The sequence below is a fragment of the Nothobranchius furzeri genome, chromosome 1 (genome assembly GCF_043380555.1).
Source record: "Nothobranchius furzeri strain GRZ-AD chromosome 1, NfurGRZ-RIMD1, whole genome shotgun sequence".
In the NCBI taxonomy this organism is placed as follows: Eukaryota; Metazoa; Chordata; class Actinopteri; order Cyprinodontiformes; family Nothobranchiidae; genus Nothobranchius; species Nothobranchius furzeri.
In genome coordinates, this window is record NC_091741.1 from 38,630,756 (window position 1) to 38,647,484 (window position 16,729).

The 16,729-nt window shown below is 45.1% G+C and overlaps 1 protein-coding gene across 1 annotated transcript in view; it reads right to left on the reverse strand.

Moving 5' to 3' along the window:
- The window catches only part of LOC107386826 (thyrotropin-releasing hormone-degrading ectoenzyme), a 203,809-nt gene that overhangs the window by 33,614 nt on the left and 153,466 nt on the right, over positions 1-16,729 (reverse strand). Inside the window, exons 14-16 of the mRNA XM_015961451.3 lie at positions 9,182-9,329; positions 8,952-9,055; positions 6,682-6,789 (exon numbers count right to left, since the gene is read on the reverse strand). Coding sequence (XP_015816937.3) covers positions 6,682-6,789; positions 8,952-9,055; positions 9,182-9,329 — 360 coding nt within the window. The remainder of the gene's footprint in view (positions 1-6,681; positions 6,790-8,951; positions 9,056-9,181; positions 9,330-16,729) is intronic.

The following is a 16,729-nucleotide window of genomic DNA, read 5'->3' on the forward strand; positions in this document are numbered from 1 at the left end:
TTTTGTGTTGTTTCATGATCTTTTGAAATGTTTTGAGTGATTTAAGGTTAAGTTACTACTGATTCTAAGTGCTTTGGAAGTTAAAGTGCAAGTTGCCACCCACACTTTAGCCAGACAAAGGGGTCAGCCATCTTGTATTCAAGACTCCATTTTGAATCCATACACACGCGCACACACACACACACACACACACACACACACACTACTCCTTTGTGAGAACAAAGGACCCCATTCATACATCCTCCATCACATGCAAACACATCCATCTTCAATCATATCACACGGTTATTATTCATCTATTCCACTGTTTATTCATTTGACAAATTGTTAATTAAATGTTATAAAATTCAGATTTTTGTGTCCAGTAGCTTTGTTGTGTCGAAGAGAAGTCTCTGCTCCGAGGATTCTACGAACTTCAAGAAAGACTGATAAGAGTTTTGGATTCATTTCCCTTTCTAATTAAAGGGTGGTGCCCCGAAGATATCTAAGAATATCTTAATTAATTAATAAATCAGTAAATAGTTCCATATTTACAGAATTTATTGAAGAATCCAAAAGTAAGTTAAAGCTTACGAATTGTTCGCTCCTAATAACCCCAACATGTCCTTGGGCAAGACACTTCACCCTACTTGCCTGTGTTGGTGGTGGTTAGAGGGGCCTAGTGGCTTATAATTAAAATGGTAAATGGCCTGTATTTGATATAGTGCCTTCTGGAGTCCTGGAACCCCCCAAGGTGCTTTACAACACAATCAGTCATTCACCCATTCACACACTGGTGGGGATGAGCTACGGTGTAGCTACAGCTGCCCTGGGGCGCACTGACAGAGGCGAGGCTGCCGAGCACTGGCGCCACCGGTCCCTCCGACCACCACCAGCAGGCAAGGTGAGTTAAGTGTCTTGCCCAAGGACACAACGACAGCGTCAGACTGAGCGGGGCTCGAACCTGCAACCTTCCGATTACGGGGCGAGCACTTAACTCCTGTGCCACCGTAGCCAATCCTTAACCCCCACAGAGATAATCAAATCCTTAAAGGGACTTTACGGACTTTTGAGTGTTTATGCTCGCGATTGCCCCCTCTGACCAAAAGTGTAACGGCAGCTTCAATAGTAGGCTCGTGCATGAGGCGCGCATGCTGTACGTGCACACTCCTTAACAAAAATAACAGCTGAGACAGACCCTTGTGTGTGTGTGTGGCCCGGAGGACAGAGGACTGGAGAACGCACAGCTAATTAATTAAATAATGTGGTTCTGTACCTTTCTCTTCAGCACAGCCGACAAAGGTTTATGATGGGTCAGTCCTCCTGCATGCTCAGATCATTCCCTTCCCTTGCTTGAAAAATTGTTCCAAAATGAAAGTTGAACCCACATCTTTTTTATCTGTGAATTCAATGCCGTTCGGCGAGTCTCAAATAAATATTTGGGCATCTTACTGTAAAAAATATACCATTAATGTAAAAAATAAACTCTAAATGAACTATGTTCACATCCAGAATCAAACCCAAGTCTTCTGCATGAAAGTCCAACATCTTCCTAGGCGAGCTAAAGCACCAGTGATGTGCTTTGTATCTGTAACATTTATATCTTTGATGACAGCTGAAATAACGTTCAAAGAACGGTTCGGAGGGCGATGCCTGAGCGTGAACGCGCATGAAGCAGCCTGCTCGACCCGAGCAGCTCTCTTTTTCTGTGTGTAAATGCTGTTAAAATGTTCTGTGTAGATTTAATGATGTAGGTGACTGATTATAATAAGCCTCATAATTTCATGAATATATATTTGTGTTGAAATGTCTTTATTTTAAATGTACATGTGTAACGTGTAAGAGCTAGTGTCTCGTGAGAATACCCTTAACGAGCGTACACGAGACCTTTTCATGGACTGTGAGGGAGCAGATGTCTCTCATGAAGCGATTTTAAGCTAAAGGTTTACTAAAGGAAAGAGCAACACAAGGACTTAAGGACCTCTTTTCAGGACAAGCAGCCAACGAGGTATTTGTCATTTGAGAAATGTTTTATTCATGTTTGGACTTAATATGTGTACTGTAAAGTTGCTAATTGGTCTGTATTGTTCACTCGTGATCAGTTCTCACGGTGTATTGGTGTAACGGTGAAGCCAAGGAGCCCAAGTAATAAACGGCCGTTTCAAAGAACCGACCTGCGTCTGTGTTGTCGTGAAGAGAGCTACACTGTGATTTTACAGAAAAACAGGCAATCACAGTAAAATTGCCAGGGCTCATTCTACAGGACCAGGGCATTGCAGGAGAATGTATGAAGAAGACATTTATTATTTCTATACATGTTTTGGCTGTCAAACTTCCATAATGCCCCTTTAACCAAGAGAAAAAAAAGTAGGACTGATAGATAAGATGCATAACATTTAACGAAATAGAAATGATGAATCAAGAAATCAAATCAACACAAGGTTAGACATCAAACTAAGTTTCTATAACTTTGGAAGATGCAAATTTTTACATTTTGCTTGAAAAATGACAAAGAATAACACATCTTCAATTCATCATTAAGTCCATTCCATAACTTCACTCCCAAAACCGACACACATCTATACTTAGCATTAGTTCTCACTTTAGGTATTTCAAACATTTAAGACCTCCTCAAATCATATTTTCCATCTCAATTGAAACATACTTAAAATACAAATTGGAACATTATTTTTCACCACTCTATACATCATTTCTAAAGTTTTAAGATATATAATGTCCTTAAATTTTAACATAGATGATCCTACAAAAAATTGGTTTGTGGACTCCCTATATCCAGCTTTATTTATTATTCTAATAGCTCTTTTTTGCAATTTAAAAACTGAATCCAGATATGTTTTGTATGTTTTCTCCCAAATTTCCACACAATAACTCATATAAGGCAAGCAAAGGGAAGTGTACAGTAAATAAAGGCAGCTATTGTGCAATAAATCTCTTGTTTTGTAAAGAATAGAAATAGACTTAGATCATTTCCGTTTCACATTATCTATGTGAGACTTCCAACAGAGTTAGTGATCAATTATTACTCCTAAAAATTTAGTCTCATTTACTCTTTCAATTTCAACATTATTTAGATTCAATTTTACTTCAATGTTACTCTTAATAACCTTCAAAGAACATTAATTTTGTTTTACTTTCATTCAGTGATAGTTTTTAAAACACAAACCATCTATTTAACTTCATCAATTCTGTTTCCACTGTTTTCAGTAATTCATTTATGTTATCTCCACAACTAAATAAGTTTGTATCATCAGCAAATATCACATATTTAAAATAACACTAGCTGTACAAATATAATTTATATAAAGTAAAAATAGCTTATGTCCCAACACCGATCCTTGCGGAACTCCACAAGCTACCCCCAAATTCCACTACCTCCGCTCCGCTCTGGTCCGCCCCTGCCTTCCGCAGCCGCTCGCTTCCGAACTCAATTTTTACCGGTACCCGCTCTACAACGGCTCCGCTCTGGTGCGGAGACCTGAGGTGGGCAAACAAGAGTGCGCGGGATTTTCGAGATCTTGCGATACAGTCCGATTAATAAACGCGGAAGTTAGATCCAAACACCCGTTGTGTGGGAGAAGCATCGAAATGAGCTGTTTAATCTGCCCATCATTTGTGTGTAGAGATCAGCAGTGTTTGGATCAACAAAGTGTGACTACTTTGATAGTAGAAACTGTATTTATGGCTTACTTTTGTGCATTTAAAGTTCAGCCGCCATTGATAGTTGTTAAAAGTTGTTAAACCTGTGATATGAAACAAAAAACGCCTTTTGTTTATCGATTTATTGTGAAAAACGGAAGTTGTGCTTGCTCCTTTTCCTGTTGGGCGGTTGTGATTCCTGTCCATTGACTGCGGAGGTGCTCCGGCGTCCGGCAAAAATAGGATCGATTCTATTTTTGCCGGACGCCGGAACAGAGGGTGGCACACTGCGCCGCACTGCCGGAGCACGGCCGCAGTAGTGGAATTGCTCTGATTGACTACAACGGGACCGATTTTGCTCCGGAGTTGGTGTCGGAGCGGAGCGGAGGTAGTAGAATTTGGGGGTTACTTTTCTAAGTTTAGATTTCATATTATTAATACTCACATATTGGAACCTTCTTTCCAAGTAACTATTTAACGAAAGTTGTACAACAACACCTCTTAAACCAAATATTTCACATTTCTGTAACAGTAAAGAATGATCTATCGTATCAAAGAATTTGCGTAAATGAATGAACACACCTATTCCAATCTGTTTTTATCCACAACTGTTGCAATATTTTCAATAAATTCCATCAAGGTTCAATACTCTAGACTCAAAAAGCGTCACACACAATCAGCTGATGAATCCAGAACACCTGCAGAGGGTTTCTAAGCCTCTAGATGGTCTCTCAGTCTGAGCTGGATTATCGATGGAATTGTGCACCATTCTAGTTTTACCAGTTTCACATAGATCACGTAATCCTTTAATTTGCATTTTCCTTCAGAACCAAAGTTTCGACAGTCACATGACTGATGGCTGTTTTACCTTTTACCACAGAGAAGTGATTTTTCTGTGGTTTGTTTTGAAATGTAGCTCGACTCAATTCCATTCATCCATTTTCATCCGTTTATCCGGACTCAGGTCGCGGGGGCAGTAGCCTAACGCGAGAGGCCCAGACTTCCCTCTCCCCAGCCACTGTAGCTCGACTCTTACTATGGAAAAATCTCTCATATATGAAGTGTTTTTAATATGAATATGTAACCCTTCCACCACCCCTCCCTGGGCTGCCACCTTACCGTGGTGGAGGGTTTGGGTGTCCCAACGATCCTAGGAGCTAAGTTGTCTGAGGCTTTCTGCCTCTGGTACGGTCGCCCATGGCAAACAGGTCCTAGGTGAGGCATCAGACAAAGAGCAGCCCACAGACCCCTTATGATGAATACTTCAAATGGAAACAGTGTTCCCCCTGGGGCCCCCCTTTGGAGCCAGGCCTGGAGGTGGGGCACGTCAGCGAGCGCCTGATGGCCGGGCTTCGAGGGTCCCCCTTTCCATTGGCTCACCACTTGTGGGAGGGGCCAAAGGGGTTGGGTGTTATGTGTGATGAGTGGCGGCCGAAAGCGGGGACCTTGGCGGTCTAATCCTTGGCTACAAGCGGCCAAAATAAGTTTTCTCCACAGGGTGGCTGGGCTCTCACTTAGAGATAGGCTGAGAAGCTCAGTCATCCAGGAGGGGCTCGGAGTAGACCCGCTGCTCCTCCACATCGAGAGGAGCCAGTTGAGGTGGCTCAGGCATCTGGTTAGGATGCCTCCTGGACGCCTCCCTGGTGAGGTTTTCCAGGCACGTCCAACCGGGAGGAGACCTAAAGGAAGACCCAGGACACGCTGGAGGGACTATGTCTCTCACCTGGCCAGGGAACGCCTTGGGATTCCCCTGGAGGAGCTGGCCCAAGTTGCTGGGGAGAGGGAAGTCTGGGCCTCGGCTTAGGCTACAGCCTGTGTGACCTTTCCAGTTAAAAACAAAGAAGCTTCTAGCTGTTAGACATCTCTTCATGAACTGAACTAGATGAAGCTTTAAATCAAAGGTCTCCTTTGCTTAATTTAAAGAGGCGTCTCATTGTCAGCTTCCTGCTGTCCTTCACACAACACCAGCGTCTGTCTCTATTTAATTTGCCCTTTGAAATCTAATTTTGTGGATCTTGTTAAGAGCCTCAAGGGAGTGAACAAGGCAGACGCACATGAGTAAAAAACAAAGTTAGCAGGCAAAAACAAGACAGGAAGGAGTGATGAATCAAATAGCTACATTATTAGATGACTGAGGAGCTGCTGCTGTTTATCTCAAAATGGTCAGACGTTCCAGAGAACAACATATAAACAAACAGAGTCTATACCTTTACCTGCATCATTCACGTGAGAACAAATGTCTGATGATCACAATCAGGTGTTTTCTCTATACGTACACACCCGGATCCTAGGAAACTGTAAATGAATCGCCAAAACATGTATTACAACTAAAACCCCAAAACTCATAAAGTCCACAAGTAACTCTCTCCACTCTTCAGTCTTCATACCTGCAGTTTGTCTCCTACCTGTTCTTAAGTGTGTATCCTACCTGTAGTAAAGTGTGTATTCTACCTATAGTAAAGTGTGTATCCTACATGTAGTAAAGTGTGTATTCTACCTGTAGTAAAGTGTGTATCCTACCTGTAGTAAAGTGTGTATCCTACCTGTAGTAAAGTGTGTATCCTACCTGTAGTAAAGTGTGTATTCTACCTGTAGTAAAGTGTGTATCCTACCTGTAGTAAAGTGTGTATCCTACCTGTAGTAAAGTGTGTATCCTACCTGTTGTAAAGTGTGTATCCTACCTGTAGTAAAGTGTGTATCTTATCTATTATAAGATGTGTATCCTACCTGTAGTAAAGTGTGTATCTTATCTATTATAAGATGTGTATCCTACCTAGCTCTTGTATTTGTTCGTCAACATGTGTGTGTGTGTGTGTGTGTGTGTGTGTGTGTGTGTGTGTGTGTGTGTGTGTGTGTGTGTGTGTGTGTGTGTGTGTGTGCAGGACTATACAGTAGCTGTATGTATTCCTTGGTGCTGGGCTCATTTCTGTGGCCTTCACAGAGTGAGACCTGAACGCTTTTTATGCCTTCAGAAATAAATAATACAAAAGCCAGATTGTTCCATCTCTCATTGTGTTTCATCGGTTCGGTTAGTTAGTTACCAACCTGTTCTTGTTGCTGGAGATCCAGTCAGAGATGTAGGCAACAGCCTGACGGTGGCACTGCTTGTTCCCGAAGCTACACGCTAACATGATGAGCTCTCGCTGTAATTCTCTGCACAACACAGATGAGAGAACAAGTTTACCTCCAACAAAGGAACACGTGTTTTTAGTTAGTTTCTAACTGTGAGATTTGGTCCAGAAACTGGATTTCATTTGTTTCTGAACTATGTTTATCTGGCTGGAGGACTAGGCTTGTGCGGTACTACGGTATCAGCTGGTGTTAAAAAACAGGTGTCGATTATAATATGACAAAAATGTAGGAGACGAGGATTTAAAAATCAAGGCAAAAGGTCATAAAAAAGACAAATAAAAGAAATTAAATGTAAAAAAAAACCTGGTTGAATTTTCTGTTTAAATTTTTTCTCCAACTTTTGGAGACTTTCCATAAAATCTATGAACGTGATGTCGTCGCCATGCGACACAGAGCGGAGGACGGCGCGCCAAGAGAAAAATGGCAGCTTGCGTACCAGCTGACTTAGTGTCTAAACACAACACAACTTCTGCAGTTTGGGAGTATTTCAGGATGGAAGCAAACTTTACAGGAGAGCCGGTGTCGGTACAGGATCTGCTCGGGTTCGAGATCGGCTCGGGGTCCTTCGACTGCCGATGACGTCAAAGTAGTTGATTGGCTGAACATGAACCTTACGGAAGTTACGTTGTTATCACGTTACGTTGGTCCAGGCTAATCTTTCTGCTGGAAAGATGGACAACTTTTACAAAGAAATCCATCATTACCTCTTTGAAAATACACTTTTAGCATAGAGCTGCATGTATATTAGGGCTGAACGATTAACTGCATGTGCAATTAAATTGCGATGTGACAAAAGGAGATTTTCTAATCGCAAAGGCTGCAATTTGGCAGCGAGTGGTTAGCGCAATGCTAATATACATGGAAAAACCCATAGGAATGCTAATACTAATATCACTGATTACATTCTTACAAATTATGAATTAGAAACATGCCAAATGATTACATTTGGAGTCTAATAGAAAGTAAAACTACCATCAATCAAATAAGTACAGACAGGTATTTTAGCACAGCCAGAAAACTTTTAACTCCAGAGTTTTGGCTAGCAGCTATGAGCGTAACTGAACTACTCATGGACAAGACGTCAAAAACTCTAAACACAAAATACTTCAATAAACGGGACACACTTCTTTCCTGCAAATACTATTTCACAGGTGTTGCTAATACCTATGATCCTTCAAGGGATGTGCTCAAAGAGGAGTTCAACATTATGAATAAAATAGTGTTTTATTTTACAAATACCATTATAAACACAAACTTACGTCATAAGAAACATTATTTTAATAACGAAACTGCTCAATTCTTTCCATCAGTATAGATGTGTAGTGTATTTTGTCCGAGTGGGTTTGGCGTACTTTGAAGTCATCGGCAGTCGAAGGACCCCGAGCCGATCTTGCACCCGAGCAGATCTTGTACCGACACCGGTAAACACTGATGGGGCCATTTGTGCAAACAAAAGTTGAAAGATGCGCGCTCAGTCAGAACCCCAGAGGAGCGACCCGTGGCTCAAATAGCAGCGTTCTGTCTGGACACTGAGATTAAAAGACAACAACGTGCTTTTCTGGTGAAAAATAAACCGCCAGCCTTCTTCAGATGTCGCGACTAGCACCGAAGTACCCGTGTGTCGGTGCCACAAGCTCATCGAGGCGGGTTTTCAGCAGCAAATAAGGTAAACATGCTGGTTTTTCAGGCAAAACATCTTTTTCTAAGCTGCGTTTTGAAAAAGTTCTTAATATTATGTGTTACGTTGTTATTGTTTTAGTTAGGGTTACTTATGTCCAAACTAACGTCATCATTCCTAAATTAGTCCCGGTAATCCCGTAGACCGTGGTGAAGGGTGGAGGAAGCTAGACAGCAGTACAGGCCTACGGAGGACAGAATGATAATCATCTCTGTAGATGTAAACTGAACCACCTTCACCTAAGCTCTATCATGAGCGGAGCCTGCCTCCATGCTTGGGGGCCGAGGACGATCTCTAGTGAATCTGAGTCAGCATCCAGAGTCAGTCACAGATCAACAGTGACAGACGATAATCTGAACATCTGTCAAACGTTTCTCAGTCTGTCCACATCAGATCTCTTCAGCAGCCTGACAGGAACTAAAATTATTGGCTGGTAAACACTGAGTCAGCTGTTTACATGTCAGATTATTATTGGTGAACACACCAGCAGCAGAGTGTTACTCACTCAGTCTGGTAGGACGTCGGCAGGACGGAGCCCTCCGATCCAGGGCCGTTGGTGGGCCAGCCCATCTGATGGTATCGAGAGGCGACCTGCTTCAGCACGTAATCCTGTTAACACACACACACACACACACACACACACACACACACACACACACTGCTAAAGAGACGGTTCATTCCGCTAACGTGGAGCCGTTATTGATTGATGGAGATGGTGATGGATTGCTCATTTACACTGAACAGCCTGTAGTCGTCTGTGCGGTCCAGCAGTTTGTCCAGCTGGTAGAGGGCTCGGCTGGCAGCGTGCCACGGCAGAAAGGATGTCTCTTCCGGCAGATAGCCAATCAGCTGCAAGGGAACGCCCTGTGGGAGGTACCCAGCCCTGAGGAAACCGAATCAGAGTCTGAGAACAGCACACCCTTACCATCAGTAGGAAATGATCAAACATGACCATCTGTTCATTAAAAGCTCGTATCGTGGTAAAAAAAAATCATTTTGGGGTCAAATCACTTTAGATTAGCTGGTACTAATGGAAGCAAGACCAGTTCCAGCTCTAAGTGTTAATGATGGAGCTGCACTGGGGGTGGTCACAGCTCTGTCCCTTAGAATACGTTAAAGGAAGTCGCCGTCTTACAGGCAGGTAGAAAGCAGACGGCAACAAAGCAAGAGTTAAAAACTGCTCCAACTATATCAACACTAACTACAGGATACTCTTGTTTTCTAGAGATTAAAAGTGTAAGGCACGCCTCGTTTTCAGCTGCAACCTTCAGGAAAACACTTGTCTCATTTAGCTGCTATTAGCATGAAAAGTGTAAACAAGGCTCCAAAACATCCAGTAATTACTCAATAAAATCCATCCAGAGTTTTATGAACTGACACACACACACACACACACACAGACACACATACACACACACACAGACACACATACACACACACACCGCTACGTGGACGACCTACTGGACATCATAGCAAAAGGACAAACGGAGACACTAACAGAACAATATCGACGACATAAACAACATAAAATTTACAGGAAGCAGCAGAACCTCCATGGACAAGAAGATGGGACCCTGAACAGAAACACGCACAGGAAACCAACACACACACCAATCCTTACCGTAGCCATCAGAACACCCTACCATACACACACTGTCAGTGATCAGAGCGTTACGCCATTGAGCAGACATAACAGAAGAACCAGACCGTAAACAAGAGGACCAACGTATACAAAACACTTTAAAGACCTGCGGATACCCGAAATGGGCAATAAACAAAGGAAAACAACAACAGAAAGAAAAGAACAACCAAAACCAAGAACCAGAAATCCAGAAAGACACGAACCAAAACCAGTGATAACTCTTCCACACATCGATGAAAAATAAAACAAAACCACACAACAGTTCGAAACGGACCAGCACACCCAAAGGACAAGATGTCAACAGGACAGAAGAGTGGAGTCATTTAGAAATCCCAAACAAACTCACGTACAGTAGGAGGAGCCGGGCGCCAACTCAACACAAGAACAACAAATCGCAGAAAGGAGTGTGAGAAAGAAACGAGCCGAAGACACACAAGAGCAGAAAGTACAATAACCCTAACCCTGACCGCTGCACAAGAGAAAACCACATAACGGACCGGGACAGAACACGGATCAGAACCACCGAACAGAAATATAAAAGATGCATTAAGGAAGCCGTAGAAATACGGAGACGTGGACCCAGGACCATGGACAGAGACAAAGGAGTACCACTCATGGGACATGGTGATCAATGGAGAAGGCGCGGGCAGCAGAGGACAATGTCGCCCTCTGCTGCCCGCAGATGAACGGAAGCGATGCCACAAACATCGGCGATAGCTCTGACAGGCGCGGCAGTGGACGCCAAAACATGTCAGCAAAGATAAAAACAAGCTCCTCCTACTCTGTTAGACAACGAACCGCAACAAAACCCCAACAGCTACTGCTGTTTTTCCCTGAGGTTAGCCGTGCTGGCTAGCTAAAACGGTGTTGTTTTTATTAATAATGACAATCAGGAAATGTCAGGAAACTAAACAGCAGCTAAAAGTTTCAGACGTCTTACAAAATGTTCATGACACCATTTATAAACTGTGTTTGACCGAGCGGTGCGTTCAGGGTCAGGTCCTGAGGTGGACCTGCTCTTTAACCCTCAGGAGAAACCTTCAGCCTGTCTGACTGAATAAGCTGAAGCAGAAGCACGTTCAGGGAAACTAAACGCCACAGCAGTTATTCAGCAGCAAACTTCCATCCATAGCCGCATGAATATTAACAAGCTGGTTGTTTTAGCGTTTGCTGCTATTTCCGTTCCTTCAGATGGGAGGTGCTCTCCTGCTTCCAGCACCGACCTTCAGTCACGCCCAGAGCTCATGAATATTAATGAGGTTGTTGGTCGAGGAGAGAAAGTTAGCAGGGTTAGATCCTGGAAGTCTAATTCCAGGAGGGGGAGGGGTGGGGGTGGGGGGGGGCAAGAGGTAAAAGTGTTGCGCTCTGTTTAACACTGACCTTCATCCCAGAGGTGTCTGTCAAACTGACCAACACACACACACACACACACACACACACACACACACACACACACACAGAAACACACACACACACACACACACACACGTTTTGTTATATATCTATTCTCGGGGACACACACACACCTCCTCCACAGAAAGTTAATCTGGTTCATATCAGACTCTCTGAGCAGAAGAGAGAACCCTCAATTCCAAACTGACGCATTTCCATAATCTGCCTCACATCCGACCAGCGGACAATCGTTTCCCTACCCATCATGCACCTGGGCGCTGACACATTACCATAATCCATCCAGCCTGCAGAGACTTCCTGTTCACAATCATCCAAAACAGTAACAGGACTTTACACCAGTGCATGAGGAGAGGTGGCAGTAACCATGGCAACAACAACGGCCATTTATCTGCTCTCCTCCCTGCACTCGTCCCTCAGCGTTTTTCATTTTATCGAACATCATCCATCATCTATCGCTCCCTCTTAGCATTCAGAATAACGAGCGTCACACCTCCACTGTAGCGTCTGCATCAGATTTAACGACCACGGCTTGAATGATGATGATTCACTCCTCAAAAAATACAGGAAGTGCTTGTAAAAGAACTTCACACAAACTCTCAGACACACAGCCACGACTCAGACTAAGAACAGCGAGGGCTGTGAACTTCACGGCTTAGGCTCGGAGAAGACCCGATGACATTTTACTTCACTGAAGAAATCACAACAACCCTGAAGACTAGGAGTGTGCCGGTACATGGGTACCTGTGTTCGGACAGAGGCTAACGAGTTCCCACACAGACGTGGAACTGCGTCATACACATGCAGCTGGTAAATGTCCTGTATTTGATGTAGCGCCTTCCAGAGTCAAGGAACCCCCCAAGGCTCTTTACAACACAATCAGTCATTCACACATTCACACACACATTCACACACTGATGGTGATGAGCTACGATGTAGCCACAGCTGCCCTGGGGCGCACTGACAGAGGCGAGGCTGCCGAGCACTGGCGCCGCCGGTCCCTCTGACCACCAGCAGCAGGCAACGTGGGTTAAGTGTCTTGCCCAAGGACACAACAACAGCGACAGACTGAGCAGGGCTCGAACCTGCAACCATCCGATAACGAGGTGAGCACTTAACTCCTGTGCCACCGTCGCCCACCGACCACGTAGGCTGGTGTCGGTACCGGACACTGGGTTCTTCGTCAACCAGGAAGACTGGAAGTGAACAGCTGTGAAACTGGACATTGTAGCCTTCAGATGTATTCTGCATTGTGTGTGTGTGTGTGTGTGTGTGTGTGTGTGTGTGTGTGTGTGTTTCCTTTAAATGGGCTGCATGGTGGTGCAGTGGTTAGCACTGTTGCCTCGCAGCACGAAGGCTGCAGGTTTGAAACTCGGCTGCGGCCTTTCTGGGTGGAGTTGCGTGTTCTCCCCATGCATGCGTGGGTTTCTTCCGGGTACTCCGGTTTCCCCACAGATCACAACATGCCCTATAGGTTATAAACTGTAAGCCGCTTTGGATAAAAGCGTCTGCTAAATGAATAAACATAAAAATGAACATAAAATGGACCCTAGGCCTTTAATTGTCCCAAAACAATCCTTATCTGAATCTGGTGCCCTTGGAGCCTGCGAGGCCGAAGTAAAACTCCCCCCTCAGAAGAAATGTGGAATGCTGCAGTCGCTATGGAAACTCTTTCTCCCTATCCCAGCCTGGGCGGGACTGTGACCGGTGAAGGCCGTGGAACCGTATCTAGGAGTCACTGTGCTCTCTAACCCATTATCTCCCTCCCCTGTCCAAACGGAGGTGATGAGCGCTGCTCCATGCGGCTGCACGCACTGAAGTGAGGAGAGTCCCAACCCTGCCCCCCCACCTAGTGGACACTTATGTTGTGTAATGTCTGAAGTCTGTGTGCATATCTGTCTGAGGTGTTTTTTTGCATAGCAAAGCTACCCTCTCTGGTGAGGGTAACTCTGAAGAGCCTTCCCCCCCCCCCCCCCCCCCCCCCCGACTCTATCCTCATATAAACCCTCTTGATCTATTAAGGTAGCGCGACTCGAGTTGCGAATGACCACAGTCACCAATTCTTGTCATGTGTCTATGTATGTGTGTCTGATCTCAGAACTGTGTGTACTGAAACTCTAATTTCCCTCTGGGATTAATAAAGTACTTTTGAATTGAATTTGAATGTTGAATTAAGGGTGTGCTGCTTCCTCTGTTCTAACTGGAGACTGTAAATGTTGTTGAGAAGCCAGCAGCTCTTTGGGTGTGTTTGATTCAGGGACACAAAGGACAGTGGAGCCATTAGACGGAGGAGTTTCAGGTTTTGCTCCCAGTGGTCGTCTCCGTGTGGGTCTGTCTCCCAGCGTTGTCGAGTTAATGAGCTCGTTAATGCTTTAACATCGTTAAGGGCCAGTTAATTGTTTGTCCATTAGCTATTAGCAAAGCTCAGTAGAGAAGAAACAAGGGAAGCTGTTATAGCACACACACACACACACACACTGTTTAAGCACAGAGTCAAAGAGACAGAGCAATTTATTACTGTGAGACCAGCCACACACACACACACACACACACACACACACCCACGCACAAACACAAACACACACACACACACACACACACACACACACACACAGACCGACTTAAAAACACACACACACACAAACATGCACTTAAACACACACATAGACCGACTTAAAAACACACACACACACACACAAACATGCACTTAAACACACACATAGACCGACTTCAAAACACACACACACACACACACACACACACACACACACACACACACACACACACACACACACACACACACAGAGAGAGAGAATCAGTGGGACGGACATTAATTCCTGGATGAAACATCTTTCCAGTCGGGAATTCGGCAGAAAAGCTGAAATCACGTTTGTAAACAAAAAGCTGCTTTAGTCACTAAAAGGAGTCGGCGTCCTGCGGTCCTAACGAGGTCCTAACGAGGTCCTAACGAGGTCCTAACGAGGGCCCGTCCTGATCCGACTGCTGCTGAATCCATCAGCAAGCTGGAGGATAGCTGATTAATTAGTGCCAGATGAGTTTATCAGAACTTTAATTTTATTTCCTTCGCTGCTCATCGATCGTAGCAGACGTAAACGCGGAGGTTTAACTCACCGGCGATGCTGGAAACAGATCCATTACAGGGCGGAAACAACTCCTGCGACTGGATCAATAAATACTTGGAAAATTCTGAAGCAGAACACAAATTCTGCTTGCCCGCCTGAGCCCGGCGGCTCTGAGGGTAATCTACGAGGAGGACTCCACTAATAAAACCAACAGCTAGCAAAAACGGTGACATCCATGAAAATACATTACGGTCGGGGTTGTAATTAATCAAAAAGTCCAAACGATGAAGCCATCATAAATAATTAAAGCCTCGGAGGAAGAAGAACATCATGTACTAGTAACCACATTTCAGAAAGTTTTACGGTTTCTGTGAACAGCCTCTGCTCAGAGAAATGGAGTTTACGTCCCCCAGGACTAAAGAGCTAACAGCTAGTTGAGACGAGTGGATCCAGATTCAGGTTTTCTGGTTTTCATGCCTACATGAGTTCAGGAATTTGCTGTTTCTGGGGTGTATTCCCCCTGAGCCTTGTGCGCAGGTGGGCGTGGCCGAGAGCGTCCAGCTCCAGCTGAGTCCATCATCAACGGCCAGGAGATTTACGGAGCGGTGTGACACAACACCACGCCGGATGATTAAATGGTAAATGGCATGTATTTGGTATAGCGCCTTCTAGAGTCCTGGAACCCCCCAAGGCGCTTTACAACACAATCAGTCATTCACCCATTCACACACACATTCACACACTGGTGGGGATGAGCTACGAGATAGCCACAGCTGCCCTGGGGCACACTGACAGAGGCGAGGCTGCCGAGCACTGGCGCCACCGGTCCCTCCGACCACCACCAGCAGGCAAGGTGGGTTAAGTGTCTTGCCCAAGGACACAACGACAGCGACAGACTGAGCGGGGCTCGAACACGCAACCTTCCGATTACGGGGCGAGCGCTTAACTCCTGTGCCACCGTCGCCCATACTCCCGCCGGGGCAGCTCTGGCCTCTGGTTACTCCGGTGTTCCTGTGACATCCTACACTAATCTCCTCTGTGCTCACCCAGGTTTGTACTACCATCATATCTACCTCAGACCCTGTCTCCTGGACTTCATCTGGAGCTCCACGCCGCACTGCACTTCCCCTGGCCGCCCGCTCTCAGCCGCTCTTCCTGTGCCTCATGCTCATTTCCCTCCTGGATTCCCCGGATCAGCTGGATTTCCCCAGCTCACTCGGACCTTACGATCCCCCCTCTCTCATTGTGGAAACCGTAAGCAACCATCCAACTAACCACCATTCCCAAACCCCCCATCCTCCGAGACGGACTCTTCTCTGTTATATAGAGACTCGATGGACCAGCCAGTTGATGCAGCGCTCTTTGTTCCCCTTATCTAAATAAACAACTTTGTTTTATCTTACTTGGTCTCCTGTGTTGGTCTGCATGCCGTGGGTCCAAAAACTACCTGGTACCATGGTGATTAGTCAGACTTGCCCATCAGAACATTAAAGTCATTTCTGTAGAATATCTGAGTGATGGAGACAGAGCTTGTCCAGTACTCTGCTTGCGAGTACTCCTGACGGGTCGGTACTTGTTCAGCACCCGTAAGAGCGACAACGTTCATAAACAGCGTAACCGTGTTCATTTGTTCAGCTGAAGGCCGCTCCACATGGTGTTCTGACCCACTTTAACTCGTTCACTGCCAATATGACTAAAGTCGTCATTTGCATTTTTTTTACTGTGTGGGCGTCGGACGAGCCCCCACACCGTGAGAACAAACATCTCAGCTCTAAAGCCGATCTTCATCCGCGTACGTCACACGTCACGTGATCAGGAAGCAGAACATCCATGTGTGAGGAGATCGTTTTGGGCCGCTGCTGTAAAAAAAAGTGAGGCGCGAACCGGAAAAGCTTCTGCCGATCACAATTCAACAACGGATTATGAAAGAACGGATAACGCTGGAAACGCGCGGATTCTTCCTGATGTAAGAGGTGAGTCTCCTCTTTGTTTTGGTTGTTTTGGCGTCGACATCATCCTAGCGCGCAACGTTCTGTCACTCTTAAAAAAACAGTAAAAACGGCGATAAACGCTGGCAGCGAATGAGTTAACTACGTGACTGAAGGAAGATGAAGAACAATTAGCTTTGGTCTCCCTGCTAGTGTGACA